The sequence below is a fragment of the Poromitra crassiceps genome (assembly GCF_964638095.1).
Source record: "Poromitra crassiceps genome assembly, chromosome: 29".
Taxonomy (NCBI): domain Eukaryota; kingdom Metazoa; phylum Chordata; class Actinopteri; order Beryciformes; family Melamphaidae; genus Poromitra; species Poromitra crassiceps.
The window spans coordinates 7,023,522-7,045,835 of NC_139641.1; the positions used below are offsets into that span (position 1 = coordinate 7,023,522).

The following is a 22,314-nucleotide window of genomic DNA, read 5'->3' on the forward strand; positions in this document are numbered from 1 at the left end:
ACACAGAGACAGACAGACAGACGGACACACATAGACAGACAGACAGACAGAGACAGACAGACGGACACACAGAGACAGACAGACAGACGGACACACAGAGACAGACAGACAGACGGACACACAGAGACAGACAGACAGACAGACAGACAGACAGACAGACAGACAGACAGACAGACGGACACACAGAGACAGACAGACAGACGGACACACAGAGACAGACAGACAGACAGACACACAGAGACAGACAGACAGCCAGCCAACCAGACAAATGACCTTATTGGCAGTTACATTATTCTCAGTGTAAATGCGCTCAGTGATGAGCTGATCCGTGATATCATAACTTGGAGAACACTGGTGTATATGAAACTCTAGAAGACCACGTCAGACCTCCTCCTGTGTGTCCTGTGTTGTGATCTAACAGACACCCAGGAGCCAACGCCAGCAAATAACAATGAATCAACATATTGGACGCTTTCAACTTGACAACATAAACATTCTAAATTCCCCCCATCTTACTTCCTGTTGCAGTGTTTGCTAGTACAATAGCTGACAGCAAATAAGCGAGGTTCCAAACAGGTTCCACATTCTGTGAGAACCGTCTATACAGTCATGTCCAGCAGCTCCCACAGGACCTCTGCCTACAACCAGTCAGGTCCATCAATAGAGCCCGACCCATATATCGCTCCACCCATATTGGCCGATAACCGATATATCGGTATCGGCCGATATGTTGGCCGATATGCCGATATTTTTTTATTTTGTATTTTTTAAGTTATAGACAGCATGTTGTGTATGGAGCACTCAATTCACTGGAAAGTGGTTTTAATAAGGTGCAGTGACTAACGTTTCTTCATCAACCACTTTCCAGTGAATTAGAGTGCTCCAGAATCTACCTACTTTATTATACTGTCCTGTTCTGAGAGCACCAACCTCCCACTGCGGAGGGGCTGACGCGCAAGAGACTCCTTCTACAGCATGTTGTGTATATTTGATCTTTTTTCTTCATTCAAGTTATATTTTATATTTGTTCTATTTGTGTTTTTGTATTTCTAGTTATTTATAATTATTAAATCCCCAGTTCAGTTTACTGTTTCATTGCATTGATGTCATTTTGGACAATGAGTTTATTGATAACTGATAAGCTGTAAAATATCCTGCCTACATTACATATCTCAAGTCATGTCAAGTCATATCTTTGTCAAGTGTTTGATATCTGAGGGATCATTGCAAAATAATTGTGTCATATAATGGTGTATTATATAATATAAGAATATCGGCCGATATATCGATATCAGAATTTTTTTACTCCCTAATATCGGTATCGGCATCGGCCTCCAAAATCCAGTATGGGTCGAGCTCTGGACCTGATCTCTACAGTCTTAATCCAACATGTCATCCTCTTTTCTTCAACAGTAGTGATACCATTTAGTAATCTGATTACTGTAATCCATGCTGGTATCCAGGTAAATTTAGTATCATGCAGTGGTATAGAGGCTGGCTCTGTCATTTAGTAATCTGATTACTGTAATCCATGGTGGTATCCAGGTAATCTTAGTATCATGCAGTGGTATAGAGGCTGGCTCTGTCATTTAGTAATCTGATTACTGTAATCCATGGTGGTATCCAGGTAAGCTTAGTATCATGCAGTGGTATAGAGGCTGGCTCTGTCATTTAGTAATCTGATTACTGTAATCCATGGTGGTATCCAGGTAAGTTTAGTATCATGCAGTGGTATAGAGGCTGGCTCTGTCATTTAGTAATCTGATTACTGTAATCCATGTTGGTATCCAGGTAATCTTAGTATCATGCAGTGGTATAGAGGCTGGCTCTGTCATTTAGTAATCTGATTACTGTAATCCATGGTGGTATCCAGGTAAGCTTAGTATCATGCAGTGGTATAGTAATCTGATTACTGTAATCCATGGTGGTATCCAGGTAAGCTTAGTATCATGCAGTGGTATAGAGGCTGGCTCTGTCTGCTGGGTAGGATTACAGATTGATGCTATCACGATAATTCCTGCCTGTGTGGTGGATTATGCTGTTTGGTGTTGGCCTTTGTTTTAAACACAGAAGGAAAAATCACAATATTAGATATAAAGTCATGTTAGTCCATGGGCCAGACCAGATATCGGTATCACTCAAGGTGGCAAAATCTAAGCACATTTTTTGAAAAGTTACATGTCCATAGATGATATTTTGGTATGATAACCTTTGCTAAGTGGTAGCTTTGTCACAGTTATCAGCACATGAAGTTAACCACCCCCTACAATAAATTGGTATCTTAGGCGCTGGTGCATATCCTACTTTAGGCTCATTTTCAGGACCTTTACTCATGTTTTATGAAGGCATGTTTGGTCTAATTTTAAAGGGTAGACTCATACGTTCATTTAAGCACAGTTGTGAATTTGTCTAATAAACATAGAGGTCACATGGGCTCTTCAAAGTGTCAACAACATTCGTTTTTGCACCATTTCCGCCTAAACTATAGTCTTTATTTGAGCATTATGACATGTAGGAACATCACTGACACAAATAACAAAACCTGAAATACTCACAGGACTGTAACAATTGAGGAAATGTATAATCTTCCCATATTATCCCACCATGAAGGCTGATTGTGGGCCTTAAATTAGAATATGAACCCGGGCCAGAATTTTCACTAATTGGTACCATCCAAGTTGACAAATTCTAGTTTTGTATTTTGAAAAGGTCTGTACCTTCAGATGATATTTCAACTTGATAAACCTTCCCAAGTGGTATCTTAGTCACAGTTAACCCTCAATTACACCAAACGTTGATCCAAAGAAAGAGACAATCGTGTCCCTTTATTTGAACAGAACATGTGATAGAAAAAAATCAAGAATTCTAACTTATCATTTATTTAACCAATAATCTTTATCATCACCACTATCACAAATATAATATTAAACAGTATTCATATTCTGTTTTATTCATCATCATCATTATCATCATAGTCATCCAGGGTCACAGCCTCCTCATGGGAAGACTTTAGCTCTTCAACATTACAATCTTTTTTGTTGAGACAATAGCATGTCTCTCCACAGGTTGCAAATAGCTGCTTGTCCTGAAGCTTTGCCCAGTTCTGTGGTAGCTTTCACTGGTCCACGATGAATGTTATCAAGGCAGTTTTGCTGTCTGGATTACTAAAAAGCTTTCTCCACTGCATGACATTGTGTCCTGGGGCAATGTTCTTCCATTGAGTGCTACTACTTGCTGAACCACAACTGCATCTCTCGGCATTCTTGATTGATATTTTCCAGTACACATCAAACACCACATCTATTAGAGAAAGAGTAACTGTTACTCTTTCTCCTTCATGCAACGCTAGGTTCAACACAGAACCAGCAATCTCTCCAAAAGTCTTGCCATCATCTTTCAGCATGAGTGTCTCCAATATCCTCAACTGCTAATGTTGATTTCTCTAACTCGCTAGCGAGTGCAGCGGCTTTGTTGGTTTTCTGCAATGAGACATCTGGATTGAAAGTGACCAAGGCAGTGGACCATGAGCCAGGACATCTTCAATGTGCAGATCTTTACTTTGCGAAGCAATGATCATATGCCCAAAAATATTTCTATCTGCTTTCAAGACCAGCTCCTTGTTTTGTGTTTGGTTTCCTCTATCTCTTTTTGTGATGCCTGAGAATGTCTTCAGATTTTCTTTCCCACTCTGTCATGGAACTTGGTTGCTGGTTACTCTTTCTCTATCATATGATTGTTCAATGTGTTATTATTACTACTGTAATTGCTACTGTTGTGGTAGCTAGAATTAGCTAGACATATTTTATGTGAAGTCCTGAGACATGCTTGTGAATTAGGGCTATACAAATACACTTGACTTGACTGACTTGACTTGGTGACACAGCAATTCCTGTGGAAAGGCTGATGATATTAGACTGATCTGGACCTAGAGGGTTTACCCAGCTTTTCTCCATAAGCTCTACAAAGGCATTCACATCTGCCCTATCCTTCTCTATTCTGGGCTTCTGTAGATCGTGATGACTGAAACAGTCTGTGGACTTGTTGCCTCTCATGTTCCTGAGCTGCCTCAGATACTGACTTCTGTCTGAAGTGACTGCACCAGCTTTCAGGCTGAAACCCTTGGTTCCTCCAGCAGTCTGATTGTCCTTGTTTATGGTCTCCTCAATTGTCTGGTCTACCATAATCTTTCCAATATGGAATAATTTGTCTGCAGGACGTGTGCACCGTCATCCAGTGTATGTGATGCCAACAATCTTTGCTACCTGCTGTTCTGCACCAAATGTCCTCGAGTGCCCACCGCCTGGGTGGGGTCGTCAAAAGGGCCTTTCTCTGTGGAGTTTGCATGTTCTCTCCGTGCCCCCTGGGAGTTTCCTTCATATAGGAACCCCTCACCAAAACATGCAATATCCTGGTCACTGAAGTGGTGCCTCCTCTGGTCGTTCGGAGGGAGGGGAACTCATTGGAATAGCGTGATCATCCCAAGTGCTATGTCCTACCGGTGAAGCTTCCCCTGTCAGGTGAAAAGAAGCTACTTGCTACACTGCCCATGTCTCTGAGGAAGCATGGAGCCAGTTTCAGCTCTCCCCAGATCGGCAGAGGGTGGAGCAGCAACCAGGATAAATAAATTAAAAATTAGCACTAATGGGGGATAAAAATGTTGGGAAAAAAGAAATAGATAGACTTAGATAGAAAAAAAATAGACTGTTTAATATTATATTTGTGATAGTGGTGTTCTCTTCAAATAAAGTGACAAGATTGTCTCTTTCTTTGGATCAACGTTTGGTGTCATTGAGGGTTAAGTAAGGGATAATGTATATTGAGGCGGTGATTACGGGGGAAATAATGACCGACAGGTGATGATTGAGGCCGACGCGCAGCGGAGGGCTTAATGATTCACCTGAAGGTCATTATTTCCCAGTAATCACCGCCTCAATATACATTATCCCGCTTAGAACACGGCCTACAACTAAATCATTCAATAATCTGACAAAAATAAAAAATAAATCGTTTTCAACGACAAAGCGGTTTCATTCGTAATTGGCACACAAGACACCACAGCTGCAACTGGTTGGCCTAATTACGGTAGTAGTGTTTGCTGACAAAAAGCTCTTATCAACTGATTAATCGAGGTGTGGCAGAGCAGCGGTCGGTTGTCGAGAAATAATGACCGGTGAATATTGTTGATTGACCAATCAGAATCGAGTATTCGAGAGAGCCGTGTTCTAACTGTGACTAAGATACCACTTGGGAAGGTTTATCAAGTTGAAATATCATCTAAAGCAGGGGTGCCCAACCTTTTTTGACCGAAGATCTACTTTTCAAGTAGCCAGCCTCCCAAGATCTACCAGTCCAGTTTCAACATCGCTAACGCACACACATCGTTTCCAGCCTGCAGTAACTAACCTCGCAACACTTTCTCGTTGTCCCACAACCACTTGACATTAGGGCTGTGAATATTCACTGGCCTCACGATTCGATTCGATTACGATTCAGAGGGCTACGATTCAATTCGATTACGATTATCGGTGCATCTCGATGCATCTCGATGCATCTTAAATCGATGCATCACTTTTTTTCCCCAATACATGATTTATTTTTTCTCACTTTATTTTTTCTCACTGTGTGGCTACTTTTAATATAAAAGTGCATTTGGAATTGCATTGTATTATGATCCATAATTAAAATAAACAACTGCATGTACTTCCATTATATTTTATTTGATTATTAAAAAAATAATAATTAATAATCGATTTTTGACGCGATCGACCTGGGGTCCGTCCGCAGTCGACCAGTAGACCGCGATCGACTGGTTGGGCACCACTGATCTAAAGGTACAGACCTTTTCAAAATACAAAACTAGAATTTGCCAACTTGGGTGGTACCAATTAGTGAAAATTCGGGCCCGGGTTCATATTCTGCTTTAAGGCCCACAATCAGCCTTCATGGTGGGATAATATGGGAAGATTATTCATTTCCTCAATTGTTACAGTCCTGTGAGTATTTCAGGTTTTGTTATTTGTGTCAGTGATGTTCCTACATGTCACAATGCTCAAATAAAGACTATAGTTTAGGCGGAAATGGTGGAAAAACGAATGTTGTTGACACTTTGAAGAGCCCATGTGACCTCTATGTTTATTAGACAAACTCACAACTGTGCTTAAATTAACCTATGAGTCTACCCTTTAAAATTAGACCAAACATGCCTTCATAAAACATGAGTAAAGGTCCTGAAAATGAGCCTAAAGTAGGATATGCACCATCACCTAAATACCAATTTATTGTAGGGGGTGGTTAACTTCATGTGCTGATAACTGTGACAAAGCTACCACTTAGCAAAGGTTATCATACCAAAATATCATCTATGGACATGTAACTTTTCAAAAAATGTGACTAGATTTTGCCACCTTGAGTGATACCAATAAGTGAAATTTTGGGCTTTGGCCCATGGACTATGTCACTTGTTCTTTATTTCTATTATTGTTCGTCGACTCGGCGTTAAATCTCAGCCTGTCAGAAGTCTGTTGGCAACAGTCTGGAGGTTAGAGATTGAAGCAGCATTGTAAGCATAAGGTCGGTTGAGTTTGAATTCTTGGTGACTGGTTAGTAAATCTACACAGGGAGCTGGAGGAGAGGCAGGTCTTCCCTGGACAGATGTCCTCTAGACTCTAGAACCCCTCTAGAATCTAGAGGTGAATGACTGTTTAATGATGAGGCTTCTCCTGGTTTTGATCATATTGGGGATATGGTGTTTACATGGAACACAGAGACATCTGCTTATTCATATCCCTGTATACATGATAAGTAGTACTAGTATCCCGGTTACTGGTTACTGCATGCTATCTGCTAGGGGTGGGAATCACCAGATGCCCACGATACGATACTAAAACGATACTTGAGTCACGATACGATAGTATTGCGATATCGCCGATATTGAGATATATTGAATATTGCGATATATTGAATATTGCCATATTTCGATATATTGTCTAACTCCTTGATAGAGAATGGAATTTCACCATTCCTCATCCGCATTATAATGATTCAAACAGCTTATGTCATTCACCTTTTTGGGCCAAGACAACGAGGGATTCCCTGGGATTCCCTGGGATTCCCTCTTCTTCACAGGTGCCTGGTCTCCGTTCACGCGCTGCTTCCTTCCTTCATTGTAGGCAGCACCTCTGCTCAGCATTTCAGTGCTTTACTCTCCTCACTGAAAGACACAACTGTTTCCTCATCGCTCCACAAGTGTTGGACATTTTCTGTTGCATGGTTTGGCTGAAGCCGCGCGTGCACAGGCATTCAGCAGCGCTAAGAAACCAGGATAAGATCAGATGTATACATTACATGCAACAGTATCCCGGTTTCTCTCGGAAGCGGCGTAAGGGCTGATCTAGTGTCCTCTAGAGAGAGAGTGGCGTCAGCGGAGGAGGAAAATGCGAGACTCATTAGCCAATGAACAGCCAGGAATGGGTCTCGCGCTACTTTTGGATGCTAAAATAAAGCTGATAATGTGCAATTTGATTCAAGGGGGGAAAAAAACTTTCAGAGTACAACACAAACTGTCTATTTTGCTGCAACTCGACAGTGCTGCTTTAATCCAGGACCTTACTTCCTGGAACTCTTGAGAGTAAAAAACTGGTCCATTGGAGTGAATGGAGATGTCGGGACTCTTCTATCTACATGGCTCTGGGCTGATCTAGGTTTCTGATATCAGGATATGATTTTTACATCATAACCGGGATACTCGTGTCCATGTAAGCACTGTGTCTTCTTGCTGGATAAAGAAGTGTAAGTTGTGTACTTTGTGTGTTTGTGTTGATGTGTGGTTAAATGAAGTGTACTCTCTCTGTGTGTTTGTGTTGCAGCCTTCCCAGAGTCACCCCTCCAGTGAAGATGAGACCATGGTCCCGGTACTAGCCTCCAAAAAAGCCAGTGAACTCCCCGTCAACGAGGTCGCGTGTGTCCTGAAGGTGCGTGCTAACTGCTAACCCACACTAGGGCCGTCACTTTTTATTCAAAATTCGAATATTAACTTCGAATGTGGGGGAGGAGGGGCATGTTCGAATGTAATTTGCCATGTTCTTTTTTATTTTTATTTATTTTTATTAACCAAAATTAACCAACAGCTGCTTGCTGGTAATGTTATTCCCATGTCAGAAAAAGTCTCCAGATTTGTCGCGTTAGTCTCTTCTGAGAAAGATTGTCTCCAGGAGGGTCTGAAAAGTTGTCTCGAGTTGGATGTAGCCAAGTTTGTGAGGCAGTGTTGTGACTGTGAGCGTCCAAGCTAACACAGCAGCGGAGAGGAGCTGACTGACTGGACCATGAGGACAGCTGAGGATTTTTTTTTATATTCTTTTAATATTTTATATTATATTATATATATTTATACGATGTAACCGGCAGGCACGGACTGCATAATCGGGCACGTCGGGCCGATGCCCGGTGGCCTGGCCTGCATTTTTTTTTTTTTTTTTTTTTTTTTTTTAATTAACCAAAAAACTTTGAATATATTCAAACATTTTGCGGGCAATTCGAAGTTCGTTCGAACTTTATTTTGTGAAAAAGTGACAGCCCTAACCCACACAGACTCCATTCAACCTGAGGGGATTTCACTGCTGCTTAGTAAAGATGAGGAGCACTGAGCTCTGCTTTGCCTCACGCTTTTCTATCATCCTGTCAGGATTTATTGGGGTGATTCTGACCGATCGCTCTATTTATTTGATTTCATATTTGATTTAGTTTATAGAAAAGTTCAATTCAGTCATGTTTATAGCCCCTTTACCACAAGGCATGCCTCAAAGGGCTTTACATGTGTAACATTTACATGATCATCACAGTCATACATCATATATTAACATAGGTTACATACATAATACATACTACGGTACACATTTTTGTGACATGGGATACGATACGATACTACACAAACACACAATGTCTTTGGACTGGGGGAGGGGAGAACATCTAAAGTAAGTCCACATACCACACACCTTCTTGCTGTGAGGCGACAGTACTAACCACTGAGCCACCGGGCCGTGGACAATGTGCACATGAATTGAGTATTGCAAAATAAAAAGATGGGTACACCAGATTTAGCAGAAAAACTCATTTCCATCCATAGTCCTTGACAGAAAACAAACATGACAAGAATGACAATAGAAAACATCACAACATGATCACACTATCAGTCAGAGTAAGAAACATGATCCTGCGTTGATATATCATTTGACACAACATATTGATTGAAAGTGATTTGAGTAGATAGATAGATAGATATTTTTATTTAAGTGTCGTGCACACAGGGTGCCCAGCCCGCATGGGCTTATAAGACACTAAAGACAACAATCTTGCATGGTGTGTAAACAATTTAACACAAACATACAGTATGTATGCATATATATACATACACACACAGTGTGTATGCCAATATAAACATATACACACTGGATACATATACACAAACGTACACATTATAAAACTCAAATCAAATATACAGCATATTTTTTCTCTTTTCCCAGGCTTTAGAAATGAAATTGGCTGCATGGAATGCTCCCTTTCTAAAACATAATTCCAATTTTTTATAATCATCCAAATAAAAAAAATCATTATATAGCCAGCTCATTTTCTCGAAAAGCACATGTCTAAATTCATCATACAGAGGACAGAAGAACATAAAATGAATTTCATTTTCAATCTGTTCTAGATCACAGAACAGGCAAAGTCTCTGTTCCTCAGGTACACCGGTAAACCTACCTGTCTCTATGGCAAGAGGCAAGGTACCTGAGCGTAGCTGGGCACAGAGAGATCTTTGTGTTTTGGATAGATTTTGTTCAACATATTTTTCTACTTCATAAATATTTTTTATAAGACAATAAGTTCTTAATTTAGGCTTATTCCATATTTCTATACTCCATTTTTCTTTATGTAATTGGAAGAAAGCTTTTTTAATTTCTTGAATATTACAACGTAGTCTATTATGAAATATGAATGACAAATCAGAAATATAAAATAAAGATTTCACCTCACTGGCCCAGGGAGATAGTTTTGATGTTTCCCAATTGAAAATCTTTCTCGTCAGCCTATAATCAGGCATATTTACCAGTCTGTTCCATAAACGAAGCATTTCACATTTATGCCTGACATTGGACGGTTCCCAGCCCATGTCTCCACAAATGGCTGCTATTGGAGAACGTTTATGAACTCTCAAAAAGGAGCGAATAGCCCTGTATTGTACTGTGTTAGATTTGGTCTGTTCGTTAAAGCCCCAGACCCCAGCTGCATAGTCTGAAACAGGACATACACAGGATCTATACAATTGAGTAAATGACTTAAAACCTAGGTCTCTACAGTTTTTGACTTTGTTCAGTACAGAGCCCAAAGCTCTACCAACTGAGTCTGATAGAGTGCCTATAGCTGGGTTGAAGGTCAGGTGATCGTCCAATGTCAAGCCAAGATACTTATACTGATTTGCATAGGTCAATGTATTTGATCCAAAATTAAATACAAATGAACTTCTTTGTACAGAGTGTTTTCTGAAATGAACAATTTTCGTTTTCTCCTGATTTATCACAAGTCTCCATTTTTTACACCAATCTGAAACACCAATTAACATATTCTGCAGGTCTTGTTCACATTCGGCTAGTAAAACAATATCATCAGCATATAAAAAAATACCTACAGTCATATCATCAATTTGAATACCCAAATTAGAATTTTTAATTTGAATAGCCAGATCATTAACATAAATTGAAAACAACGTTGGGGACAATACGTCGCCTTGTTTCACCCCGAATGGTGTAGAAAACCAGCCTGTTCTAAAGTCATTTAGCTGCACACAGGCAGTGGGTGCTCGATAGAGAGACTTGATTGCTGTATAAAGTTGACCATTTATTCCTGATTTTAGGAGCCTGTACTCTAAAAGTTCTCTGTTGATCCAGTCAAATGCCTTTTGGAAATCGATAAAACATACAAATGTTGGCTTGTTTTCGTGAAGTCTAGCTCTGATAATAGAAGTGACTGAATATATATGGTCTATACAAGCTGAAGTCATTCACAAGCTTCCAGCACAAAACCAGTCCAGCAGGTTAGGGGTTAGGCCTTGGCCACACTGATCCGTGGTGTCTGTCCGTGTCCGTGTGCGTTCATTTCTCTGTTCACTTCCATTCATTTTCAATGACAGCTGTCCCGACTGTCCGTGGAGCACTCAGAAGCGTACGTATCCAGAAAATTTGCATACGTTTTGATGGACAGAAAGTTGAAGAGGGATGAACTTTTTCTGGATGGACGTATCGGATGGTCGGATGGTCGGATAGTCACTGTCCGTTTAGCCAATCAGAGTCGAGGTCTCGAGAGGAGGCCTTTCCGAGATTTGTTTCAACTTTTCAAAGAAGATGGCGGCCGAGGCGGTGAAGGAGGCTATAATTAATGCTGTGTACACCATCCCGCTGTTGTACAACGTGATAGTCAGTGTCACCGTCTGATTTCACCATCTAATCTGGTCATTCAGTGGCATTTTATTGCCACATAAGTAACGTAGCGCACAGAGCTAACAGCTAGCTGACGCCAGCTTTCTTCTTCTCTCGGTTTATAGGCGGGTCGCTGACACCTTCAAGGTGCTTACCGCCACCTGCTGTACAAGTAGGTTACTTGTACATGCAACGGACATAAATCTATCCGTCTATCCTTTCTGTCCATTTTCTGACGGATCAGTGTGGCCAAGGCCTTAGGGTTAGGGTTTAGGGTTTAGGGTTAGGCTGTGTTCACACACAGCACCCAAGCCTTGCCTATGCCTTGCCTTTACCCACGCTTTTAAATAGGCGCCCTTTTTAGTCAATGAGGCTGTGTACACAGGGCGCCTCAACATGAACCTTGCGTGCCGTGTACCCACGCCTCGCCTGAGCTGCGCCGATTTGATCCAATCATGAAAAGTACAAACACTTCCATCATGGCCCCTGGTCTTATAAAAACATGACATACAGTAACGCATAACATCAGGTAAACAATACAGAACAATGGAGGATAAAAAGAAGAGACATAAACCAACATACCATAACACATTAGCTTACTCACTAAGAATCTTTTCAGAAGGTTTTTAAAACCATTCAGAGAATTTGCAGCCTTCATTTCATTAGGGATCTTGATCCACTCCTCTCCCCCGTATAGAGTAGAGGAGGGTACTTCTCCCAACTTTGCTTTTCACATTGGGTAGTTTCATATCTGCTACACGAGCCCTCGTGTTCAGGCTGTTTCATATCTGCTACACTAGCCCTTGTGTTCAGGCTATGAGTGTCTCCAACAAACTTGGTGAAATAATTAAGACAACGGTCATGTCATATTTTATAGACCATGATAAGTTTCAACAACAACTCCATTTTCTACGGGGAGCCAATTTAATGAAACTTGAAAAGGTTTCTAAAGTCTTGACTTGAGATCTTGTGTTTGTGTCAATGACTCAGATTGAAAGTGATGAGATTTCTTCCAGCAGACGACTGAATTTAAATTCTGTTTTCTGAATTTGTCTGGACTGAATTTATTGAAGTTGAAACTGATTATAGAAATCAAACTCATGATGCTCTTACCGAGTTTTTATCCTATTAAAACCATACTGCATTGAAAAGGCCTAGATATTTAGTTTTCTTTAAGATATTAAATTGAGGGGTGGTGCAGTGGTAAGCGCTCCCACGTGCTATGTCCTACCAGTGAAGCTTCCCCTGTCAGGTGAAAAGAAGCGGCTGGCTAACTGCCCATGTCTCGGAGGAAGCATGGAGCCAGTTTCGGCTCTCCCCAGATCGACAGAGGGTGGAGTAGCAACCAGGATAAATAAATTTAATTAGCACTAAGGGGGGATAAAAACGGGATAAAAAAAATCGGGGGGGGGGGGGGGGATGGGGGTTGGGGAATATATTCAATTGATACTGCACTTGTGATTTGACTTGACTTGCTGATCTACATGTAGACTTGAGACTTGACATTAATGACAGGGACTAGACCTGCTGTGGACTGTAGTTAAGTTGACTCGTTCGTGTGTGTGTGTGTGTGTGTGTGTGTGTGCGTGTGTGTGTGTGTAGGCCCACCTGCAGCTGGGTCTGAGCCAGGAGGAGGTGTTACGGAGGAGAGCGTATCATGGCTGGAACGAGTTTGACATCAGTGAGGAGGAGCCGCTATGGAGGAAATACATTTCCCAGGTACCCCTGCTTCACCTGCCTCACACACCAGCTCCCCAAAACAGAGCCAACCCGGATTTCCCCCCAGGTTTTCCATTGATTTTAGGGGTGCACCGATCCCGTTTTTTGCCACCGATCACCGATTGCCAATCGTCTATGGGAAATATCTGCCCAACCGATCATCGACCGATCACCGATTACCAATCACCGATCACCGATATATAAACTCCTCCAAAAAAGTTTGGAAACGTTATTTTAGGTCGATTATTTCTCCCCTTTAATAATACCAATTGGCATTGTATTTTATATCATTGGAAAGCCTGATTAGTGATACGGCTTTTTTTTTTTATATATATATATTTTTTTCATATAAAAAAATATTGGCAATCACGCGTGCAGCGCACTTTGAAACGTGCAGAGCAAACGTGCAGCAGAGAGCCACCAGAGACACACCCACGGAGGAGTTTGCAGTTGAGGGGGGTGGGGCACGCAGGGCAGCATACAACACCGACCCAGACAGCAGGCTAGATGGACAGATTGGCAAAACACAAGCTAGAATATCTGATGCCCACCAGCAGTAAATCAAGACCAGCAAGAAGGCCAGCGCTGCTGGTTGCAGCTAAAAAATATTATTTTGCCATCAAAATTCCTTTGTTTTCGCTCTTTTATTGAAGGAAATTATTTTTGAGGTGTCACTACATCAGAAAATATTAGCTTCAGAGTCAGTGATGTGCTTGAAATGCTTCATTTCACAAAAGGCTCATTATCTCAGCTTCTAATTTGAAACGTCTGTTTTTGCTGAAATCAACCTATCTTCTCCGGCTGATAACTAAAGAACGGAAAATGATATCAATAAACTTTTTTTTGCTGATGATAGAAGAGAGTCTCATCGTTCTTTGGGCGTGTTCGGTGTTTACATAGTAGTAATATCACACAATATTCTGTGGGCCTCGAGAAATCACTGAAAACGCTCTGAAAGGGCTGGCACTGGGAGCATCCGTTTTCCAAAAGTGGCTGGCACTCAATGAGTTAAAGAGGTAACCATAACCTAAGCAATAAGGTTGTCAAAAATACAAAAAATATATGACTTATAACATGTACTGTGTATATGTATACTGTGTGTTAAAGTGTTAGCATGCAAACTGGACAGGTCTATTTACCAGGCGATGTACTGTAGGTGCCCAGTCCTCTCGATTGCATACTGGAAGGAGATCAGCTGACAAACTAACAAAGAGTCAAAGTAGTTCTTTGAAGTTGACCAGTGGACCGTTTTCCCAAAAAGGTAAAAGAATGGATCTGGATTGGGACACTATTTTATTTTCCTCCAGCTGCCTCCACCTACAGAACAACCTGCCCATTCAGTTGGGGAGCCAGAGTCAAAGTGACAGTGACATTTTCAGAAAACAAAGGGCTGCTTTGTAAGGACACAGAAGCTGCTGCTAGCTGCCTGTGTCCATGTCAACGCACGGTGCACCAGGGTCCACTTGGCCCAGACCGCTGCATCGCCCAGTGGACAATGAGTGTTCTGAGGCCGAGGCCGGAATCTCCACGGTGCAAACATGTGTGATGCACGCCATAGGTTGAGGCCACGTCTCGTCATAGACAGTCCGCATGTCTGGGAACGCCCACAAAATGTGAAACGGCTGGCGCGCGAGTGGGGTAAAACCGCCCATATATCTCATGGGCTGACTCACCAAAAGACGGTGCTGCGGCTCTAAACTACAGGTTTGGGGGTTCTAGAGCAGAACGGGCGGCTTTAGCTCAGGAGGTAGAGCGGGTCGGCCAATGACGCAAGGGTTGGCGGTTCGATCCCCGCTCCCTCCCAGCTGCTGTTGTTGTGTCCTTGGGCAAGACACTTAACCCTCCTTGCCTCGTATGATTGGTATGAATGTAGACATGATTGGTATGATTGGTATGAATGTAGACATGAATGATGGTGGTCGGAGGGGCCGTTGAGCGCCAATGTGTGGCTGCCACGCTTTCGAACCACCGGTACGAATGGTATGAACGAATAATGATTCTGTGAAGCGCTTTGAGCCTTAGGAAAGGCGCTATATAAATCCAATCATTATTATTATTATTATTAGAACACAAGACGTCTGCTCAGATGTGCGTTTACTGCGGTGGTTAAATCCCCCGATCGTGTCTGCCTGGGCTGGGCTATCAGCTAAATTCTAACTTTGCTGAATGGATAGAACGGGGGAATTTACCCCACCCTGACCCCGCCCCCAGGCTAACCCAACGTCTATTGTGGGCGTTCCTAGATCCTGTATGGGCGTTCCCAGACATGCGGACTGTCTCTATAGTGGACTAGTTAGTGGTGAGGTCAGTGCCTTAACATTTGACCAACCAATCACATTTGAGACATGGCAGATGAAAAGGGTAAAAATGCAGTTACGGTAACTCTTTCTCATACTCAGAGACGGGTATCTCTGCTTCAGTAGCACTTACATACAACAAACTTTCCACTTTTATTCCTATTCCTATTCTGTGTTTTTTTGGTTTGTTCATATCTCATAGCCTGAGAACATTTTCTTCCTAAAGAACATGATGAAAATGGCTTTTAAATGCCCGTTGACAGTATTTTCTGATTTATGGAGTGATCAAAAGAAACCTTTGGCTCTAATATGCCGACAAAATGAAACGAGAATTTTGAACCTGGCTTTATCCAATGTTCAGATTTCTGTTCTGGAAATGTATGCAGATTATTTCAGAAAGCTTATAATGCAAAAAATAATTGTCTTAATGCAAGTAATCAACTGGTGAAATGTCATGGTGATATCTAATAGTTAAAAAATATACCCTATTCACCTTAAAGCCCCCCTGCAGTCAGTTCTTCCTACCTGTACCATTGATGCTCTATGAAAATGTGCTCTATCAACGCACGTCCTCATTTGCACCAAAGAGCTTAAATTGATAAAAAGCAAAGGTAATAGAGTACCGGAGGGATGACGTATTTTTGTAGTCGGAAGGTAGAAGTCCCGGACTTCCTGGATCTTACGGGGAAAAGTCTATGGGGTTTTAGAATGGGGATTTCACTTAAATGCATAAAATAAGGTCTGTGGTTAACAAAAGTTTATGGCATCGGTAATTTGGGTTCCGCAGGATAATCTTCACAAACGTGAATCACTTTTATGACTTTTGAAGCGTTTTTCGGAAAAATTGTGTTGTTAAAAAATGCATTTACCTTTCAAAAGCCATAAAAGTGATTCACGTTTGTGAAGATCCTGCTGAACCCAATTTACCGATCCCATAAAATTTTGTTAACCACAGACCTTATTTTAGGCATTTAAGTGAAACCCCCGTTGTAAAACCCCATTGACTTTTCCCCGTAAGATCCAGGAAGTCTGGCACTTCCTGGATCAGATATCAAAGCTGGTGGGCTTTATGGAAAGAGCGTGACTCGAACTGGTTGATATAGTTATCAAACTGATCATCCAGTGGCGTTTTACTGGCATGTAACTAATGTAGCTCACAGGTAACAGCTAACTACTGCCAGCTATTTACTTAAACGGTATACTGTAATGTATTATCTGAATATCATCGATTGATTGATTGATCGACTTTATTTGGTGAATGTCAACAATGAGACAGGGAGATACAGACAATCACCGAGGATATAAACACAATAAAGCCATAGGCTTGTTTCCATTGCGGTCCTCTAACAAACAAACATAATGAACAAAAACAACACACGAATGGGAATCACCTTCTATACTCAAATTAAGATTTTTAACATTATTACTAGATTGAATAGGAATAATGGCACACTTGACTATTATACAATACATAAACATTTGTTGTTACATGTAAGGAATTAACATACACAGAGAAAACAAGAAAAACGTCATATTGCCCATATTCGGAAAATGCAACTGGAATATGCTGTTTACATGACCCTTATCAAATTCAGAATATTGTCATTTTCCGAATAATAGTGGAATCTTGTGTGCATGTTAACGTAGTCAATGTCTGACATCATCACCCGTTTTTACAAAAAGCTTATTTGAGGATTTTGAGCCCAACATAAGGTTATGTGTCAACAACATACAGTGGTGAACAGTGGGGCTAATCAGCAGACCCGGGCAGAAGCCAGCAACACATGAAATATCATAACTAGAGCCCGACCGATATTATCGGCCGATATTGGCGATATTGGCGATTACCGATATATCGGTATCGGTCATATTTGGCGCCGATTTTTTTTTTTTTTTTTTTATATATATATATATAAGTTATAGACCGCATGGACAGCATGTTGTGTATATTTGATATTTTTTCTTAACTATTTGTTCTATTGTGTTTTTGTATTTCTAGTTATTTATAATTATTAAATTCCCAGTTAAGTTTACTGTTTCATTGCATTGAGTTTATTAATAAGCTGTAAAATATCCTGCCTACATCACATATTTCAATTCATGTCAACTCAATCATATCTTTGTCAAGTGTTTGATATTTGAGGGTTGCTGATGTGGTGCCTCCTCCGGTCGTTAAGGGCGCCTGTTCGGAGGGAGGGGAACTGGTTGGAATAGCGTGATCCTCCCACGTGCTATGTCCTACCGGTGAAGCTTCCCCTGTCAGGTGAAAAGAAGCGGCTGGCTAACTGCCCATGTGGAAGCATGGAGCCAGTTTTCGGCTCTCCCCAGATCGGCAGAGGGTGGAGCAGCAACCAGGATAAATAAATACAAAATTAGCACTAATGGGGGATTAGTACTAATGGGGGATAAACATTTGATAAAAAAAAAAAAAAAAAAAAAAAATCGGCCAATATATCGGTTATCGGTATTTTTTTATTCCCTAAAAATCATAACAATGACAAAATACACTGGAGGGGTGCTTTAAGCAGTAGTGAGGAAGTAGTGATAGTAGTCAGAATAGTAACGTGAATCATCCAGACATGAAGTGAAGTGAGTTTCCTGGCCTGTTTTGTCCACATGAACTGCTGACAAGGACAGAAACTGCTGCTGAGGGAGTACAGACTGACCACTGAGACAAATATAGAAACTCCACAGAGAGAGAGAGAGAGGGGGGCAACTACCAGTCCTACTAGGGGAGGACTCAAAGAGCTGTGCGTTAGCAGCAGTCTATGTTGCTGCCTGCCATAGACTGAGGGACAGTGAGTGACAGTCACCTGACACACGTTGCTGTTAGAGCGTATCCGACGACAGACCATCTTTACTGTTCTTTGTTCCTTGTTGTTGCTACATCTGACAACACATCACCTGTTTGTCTTGTAGTTTGTTTCTTTGCTATTCAAAGGATGTTACTTCCATATCTGACAACAGATCATTTGTTAGTCTTGTAGTATGTTTGATATAGTAAGTTTTCTAATTAATGTTTAGCTCTTCATGTCTAATCGCTTGCTTTGGCAATATGTACAGTGTTATGTCATGCTATTCAATTCAATCCATTGTTCTTCATCAATGTGATCTGGGATTAGAGTTTTGTGAACGGGAGTTCCTCTTTCGCTATGTTACAGAGAGGCAAAGTGACCGCCTACTTCCTGCTTCAGCACTGTACCAGAGATTTTCATCCGCCCTTTATCTTCCCATAGACATTTTGTAAAATGCTTATAAAAATAGTTTTACTGGTTCAAACCAAATGTTCAGCTGACGCTATAATCGGGAGAGACCATAGAACATTTCATATTTCACATGTGGTGGCAGTCTGGAGCCCTGCTCCGATCAGTCTGGAGCAGTGTTGGGCAAGTTACTTTCAAAATGTAATATACTACATATTACTAGTTACTTTCATTTGAGAGTAATAAGTTACTTTACAATATTACTTTCTGTGTAGAGTAACTTTTTTTTTTTTTTTTATACTTTATTTTTGTACGTTTTCATGATACAAAGCATAAGTAGAACATACTGGAAAACAAAACAAAAACAAAACAAAAAACAAAACAAAACAGACAGTTGGTCACCTTTACATACATAGACTTACTAGTGGGGGATTCAACTCAGTTCGTACATGTAAACACAATCCATTTCTCCCAGTACTTGGAATACTTGTCAAGTTGTAAATTCAAAGAGAAGGTAATTCTCTCCATACTCTGTATGTTGGTCACTATTTCTGTCCAGTCAGTCTTTGTTGGAGGATCGGACTGCAGCCACTTTCTTGTTAAAGCTTTTTTGCTGGCTGCCAGCAGTATTTTTAAGAGATATCTGTCCTGTGATATCAAATCGGTTGCGATGTTACCCAAGTAGATTGTAGGGAAAGAGCAATCAGTTTCTTTACCAAATATATCCTTTATTGCTTGTGATACCTCCTGCCAGTATGTCTGGATGGAAGGGCAACTCCAGAATATATGGAAGTGGTCTGCCAGTTGTTCTCCGCACTTCCTCCAACATAGACTCCTTCCCAAATCACCCATCTGTAAACCTTTTAACTTAGGAGTTATAAAATACCTCATCAAATTCCGCCAACAAAATCCTCTCCAAAAACCCGAGCTGGTGGAGGTAGATTGTACGTTGCACATATTCATCCAGTCCTCCTCTGAGATTACAATTCCAGCCTCTTTTTCCCATTTTAGTCTAACCTTATTTGTTGTGTGTTTCTTCATGGATTGAATACTTGAGTGCAGTATTGAGACAAGTTTCCTGTTACTCTTAACTGTATACATGTTGGTAAATACGTCAACTATATTAGTGTCATCTTTCTTTGTATGTTTTATCTTATCATTAAAATAAGCCCTGGTTTGTAAATACCTAAAGAAGTCTATCTTTTCTAACCCATATGTATCAGAAATTTCCTGAAAGCTGACCAGTTCTGTGTAGAGTAACTTGTTACTTATTAAACTACTTTTGCATTACTTTTACCAAAACAACAGCAGCAGAATAACATCGCCGCCCCGGAACCATCCCGAAAAATAATGTCAACCCCCTTGAAGTCAGTGTAAACAATCCAAAATTCTAAATGTTATTCTTTTCCTCTGTTATTGTCATCTACAGTGGTTATTTGCATAAAAACACACCGTTTGATTAGGAAATGATTGTATCTTTATTAAAATATGTGCTTTGATTAAATAAAATGTAACTCAATTTGTAGCTTGAGTTACTTGACAAAGTAACTGGTATAATATTACTGAAATCCTATAAGTAATAAGTTATATTACTGAGTTACTGCTAAAAGTAATATATTACATGTAATATGTTACCTTTGTAATGAGTTACCCCCAACACTGGTCTGGAGCCCTGCTCCGATCAGTCTGGAGCTCTGCTGCTCCGATCACGGACCAATAGCAGCTCAGCTGCAGCTCTTCTCCTCCAAATTCAGCTCACTTTTGACTCCAAATAACCAAGATGGCAACGGTGAAAATGCCAACCTGAAGGCTTCAAAACCACAAAGCAATGGGTGACGTCCAGGACCGGTAGCTCCGTCCATTATGTATAATATATATATATATATATATATATATATATATAATAATGTATATACCAGGGGTGGCCAAACTTTTTTGGTTGAGGGCCGCATACAGAAAAATATAAGGAGTCGCGGGCCAAACAATATTAAGCGCGGCAGTTTTCGCGGCAAAAAAATTGGACCAGAAAACCCTTGTGCCATCAAAAATAGAATTTCTACCTAAATAAATATATGACACATAGTTTATTGATGTGCTCACCTATTACAATGGGTATTTCTGTATGTTATCAAATTTTCTTTTCCTGTGCCAACAGGTTAAGACAGAGATAATTTAACATAACATTAGTATTAAACATTCATTCAGTATATATATATATTTTTTATAAATAGACCATGTCAGGGTGCCCAAGTATAACCCATTTTCAATGGTTTTAAATTGAAAAAAAACGAAATGGGGAGAATCCATTTTTTTGTTTTTGTTTTTCAGTTTCTTTTTCTTAATGTTTTTGTTTTTCCGTTTTTTCCCCCGTCTTCCGTTTTAAACTTTGAAACAGAAAAACGGACAAACGTTTTTAGCAAAAAAAAAAAAAAAAAAAACGGGCCGCAGTTGGCCCGCGGGCCGTAGTTTGGCCACCCCTGATGTATACGGTCTCTGGGACCACACGGTGACAGGGACTTTGAGGAGTCCATTATGTATACGGTCTCTGGGACCACACGGTGACAGGGACGTTGAGGAGTCCATTATGTATACGGTCTCTGGGACCACACGGTGACAGGGACGTTGAGGAGTCCATTATGTATACGGTCTCTGGGACCACACGGTGACAGGGACTTTGAGGAGTCCATTATGTATACGGTCTCTGGGACCACACGGTGACAGGGACGTTGAGGAGTCCATTATGTATACGGTCTCTGGGACCACACGGTGACAGGGACGTTGAGGAGTCCATTATGTATACGGTCTCTGGGACCACACGGTGACAGGGACTTTGAGGAGTCCATTATGTATACGGTCTCTGGGACCACACGGTGACAGGGACGTTGAGGAGAGGCGTAGTGATGAGTGAGGCGGTTGTGACTGTGTGGTCGGGTCCTGTCGGCATGGAAACCAGGTCATCTGGATGCTGCTGCTGCAGCTGAAAATAGAGCTGGAACTGTTGGCCTGCTTCACTCGCACACATGAGTCCACACACGTGCGCACACACACACACACACACACAGCGCCTGCACACATGCACACACTTGTGTGCACACACAGAATATAGGTGGTTGACATTGATTATGCATTGTCGTGTTGCTAAACACTTCACATCATGTCATAACCCCCCTTCTCTCTCTCTCTCTCTCTCTCTCTCTCTCTCTCTCTCTCTCTCTGTTTGTATCTCTCCCTGTCTCAGTTGAGTTGAGTGAATGAATGAATTTCTTTATTTTTAAAATGTTGAAGTTGTATTTTAATTTTTTGCGTTTATTTGAAAAAACAATTGCCCAACTTTTTATTATTGTTTTGCAATGTACACCACAGTATGCATATATGCAAATCACAATGAAAACAATGACAAAACAACACAAAGTGAGAAAAAAAGCAAACCCTGTGGCGACCTGCCCAGTTGAAGGAGTTTTATTGGCGTGAGGCACACTTTGCCAAAGCACAGATTCCAACATAAATGAAATGGAAATAAAGTAGAATCAAAGCATTTAAAGTTCTGTCCTTCCTACAGTGACCCAGGATCAAATCATTTAAAGTTCTGTCCTTCCTACAGTGACCCAGGATCAAATCATTTAAAGTTCT

General features: G+C 40.9%; 1 protein-coding gene across 1 annotated transcript in view; it reads left to right on the forward strand.

The window, feature by feature from the left end:
* The window catches only part of LOC310799946 (calcium-transporting ATPase type 2C member 1-like), a 159,948-nt gene that overhangs the window by 55,312 nt on the left and 82,322 nt on the right, over nucleotides 1–22,314 (forward strand). Inside the window, exons 2-3 of the mRNA XM_083662555.1 lie at nucleotides 7,866–7,970; nucleotides 13,068–13,184. Coding sequence (XP_083518681.1) covers nucleotides 7,866–7,970; nucleotides 13,068–13,184 — 222 coding nt within the window. The remainder of the gene's footprint in view (nucleotides 1–7,865; nucleotides 7,971–13,067; nucleotides 13,185–22,314) is intronic.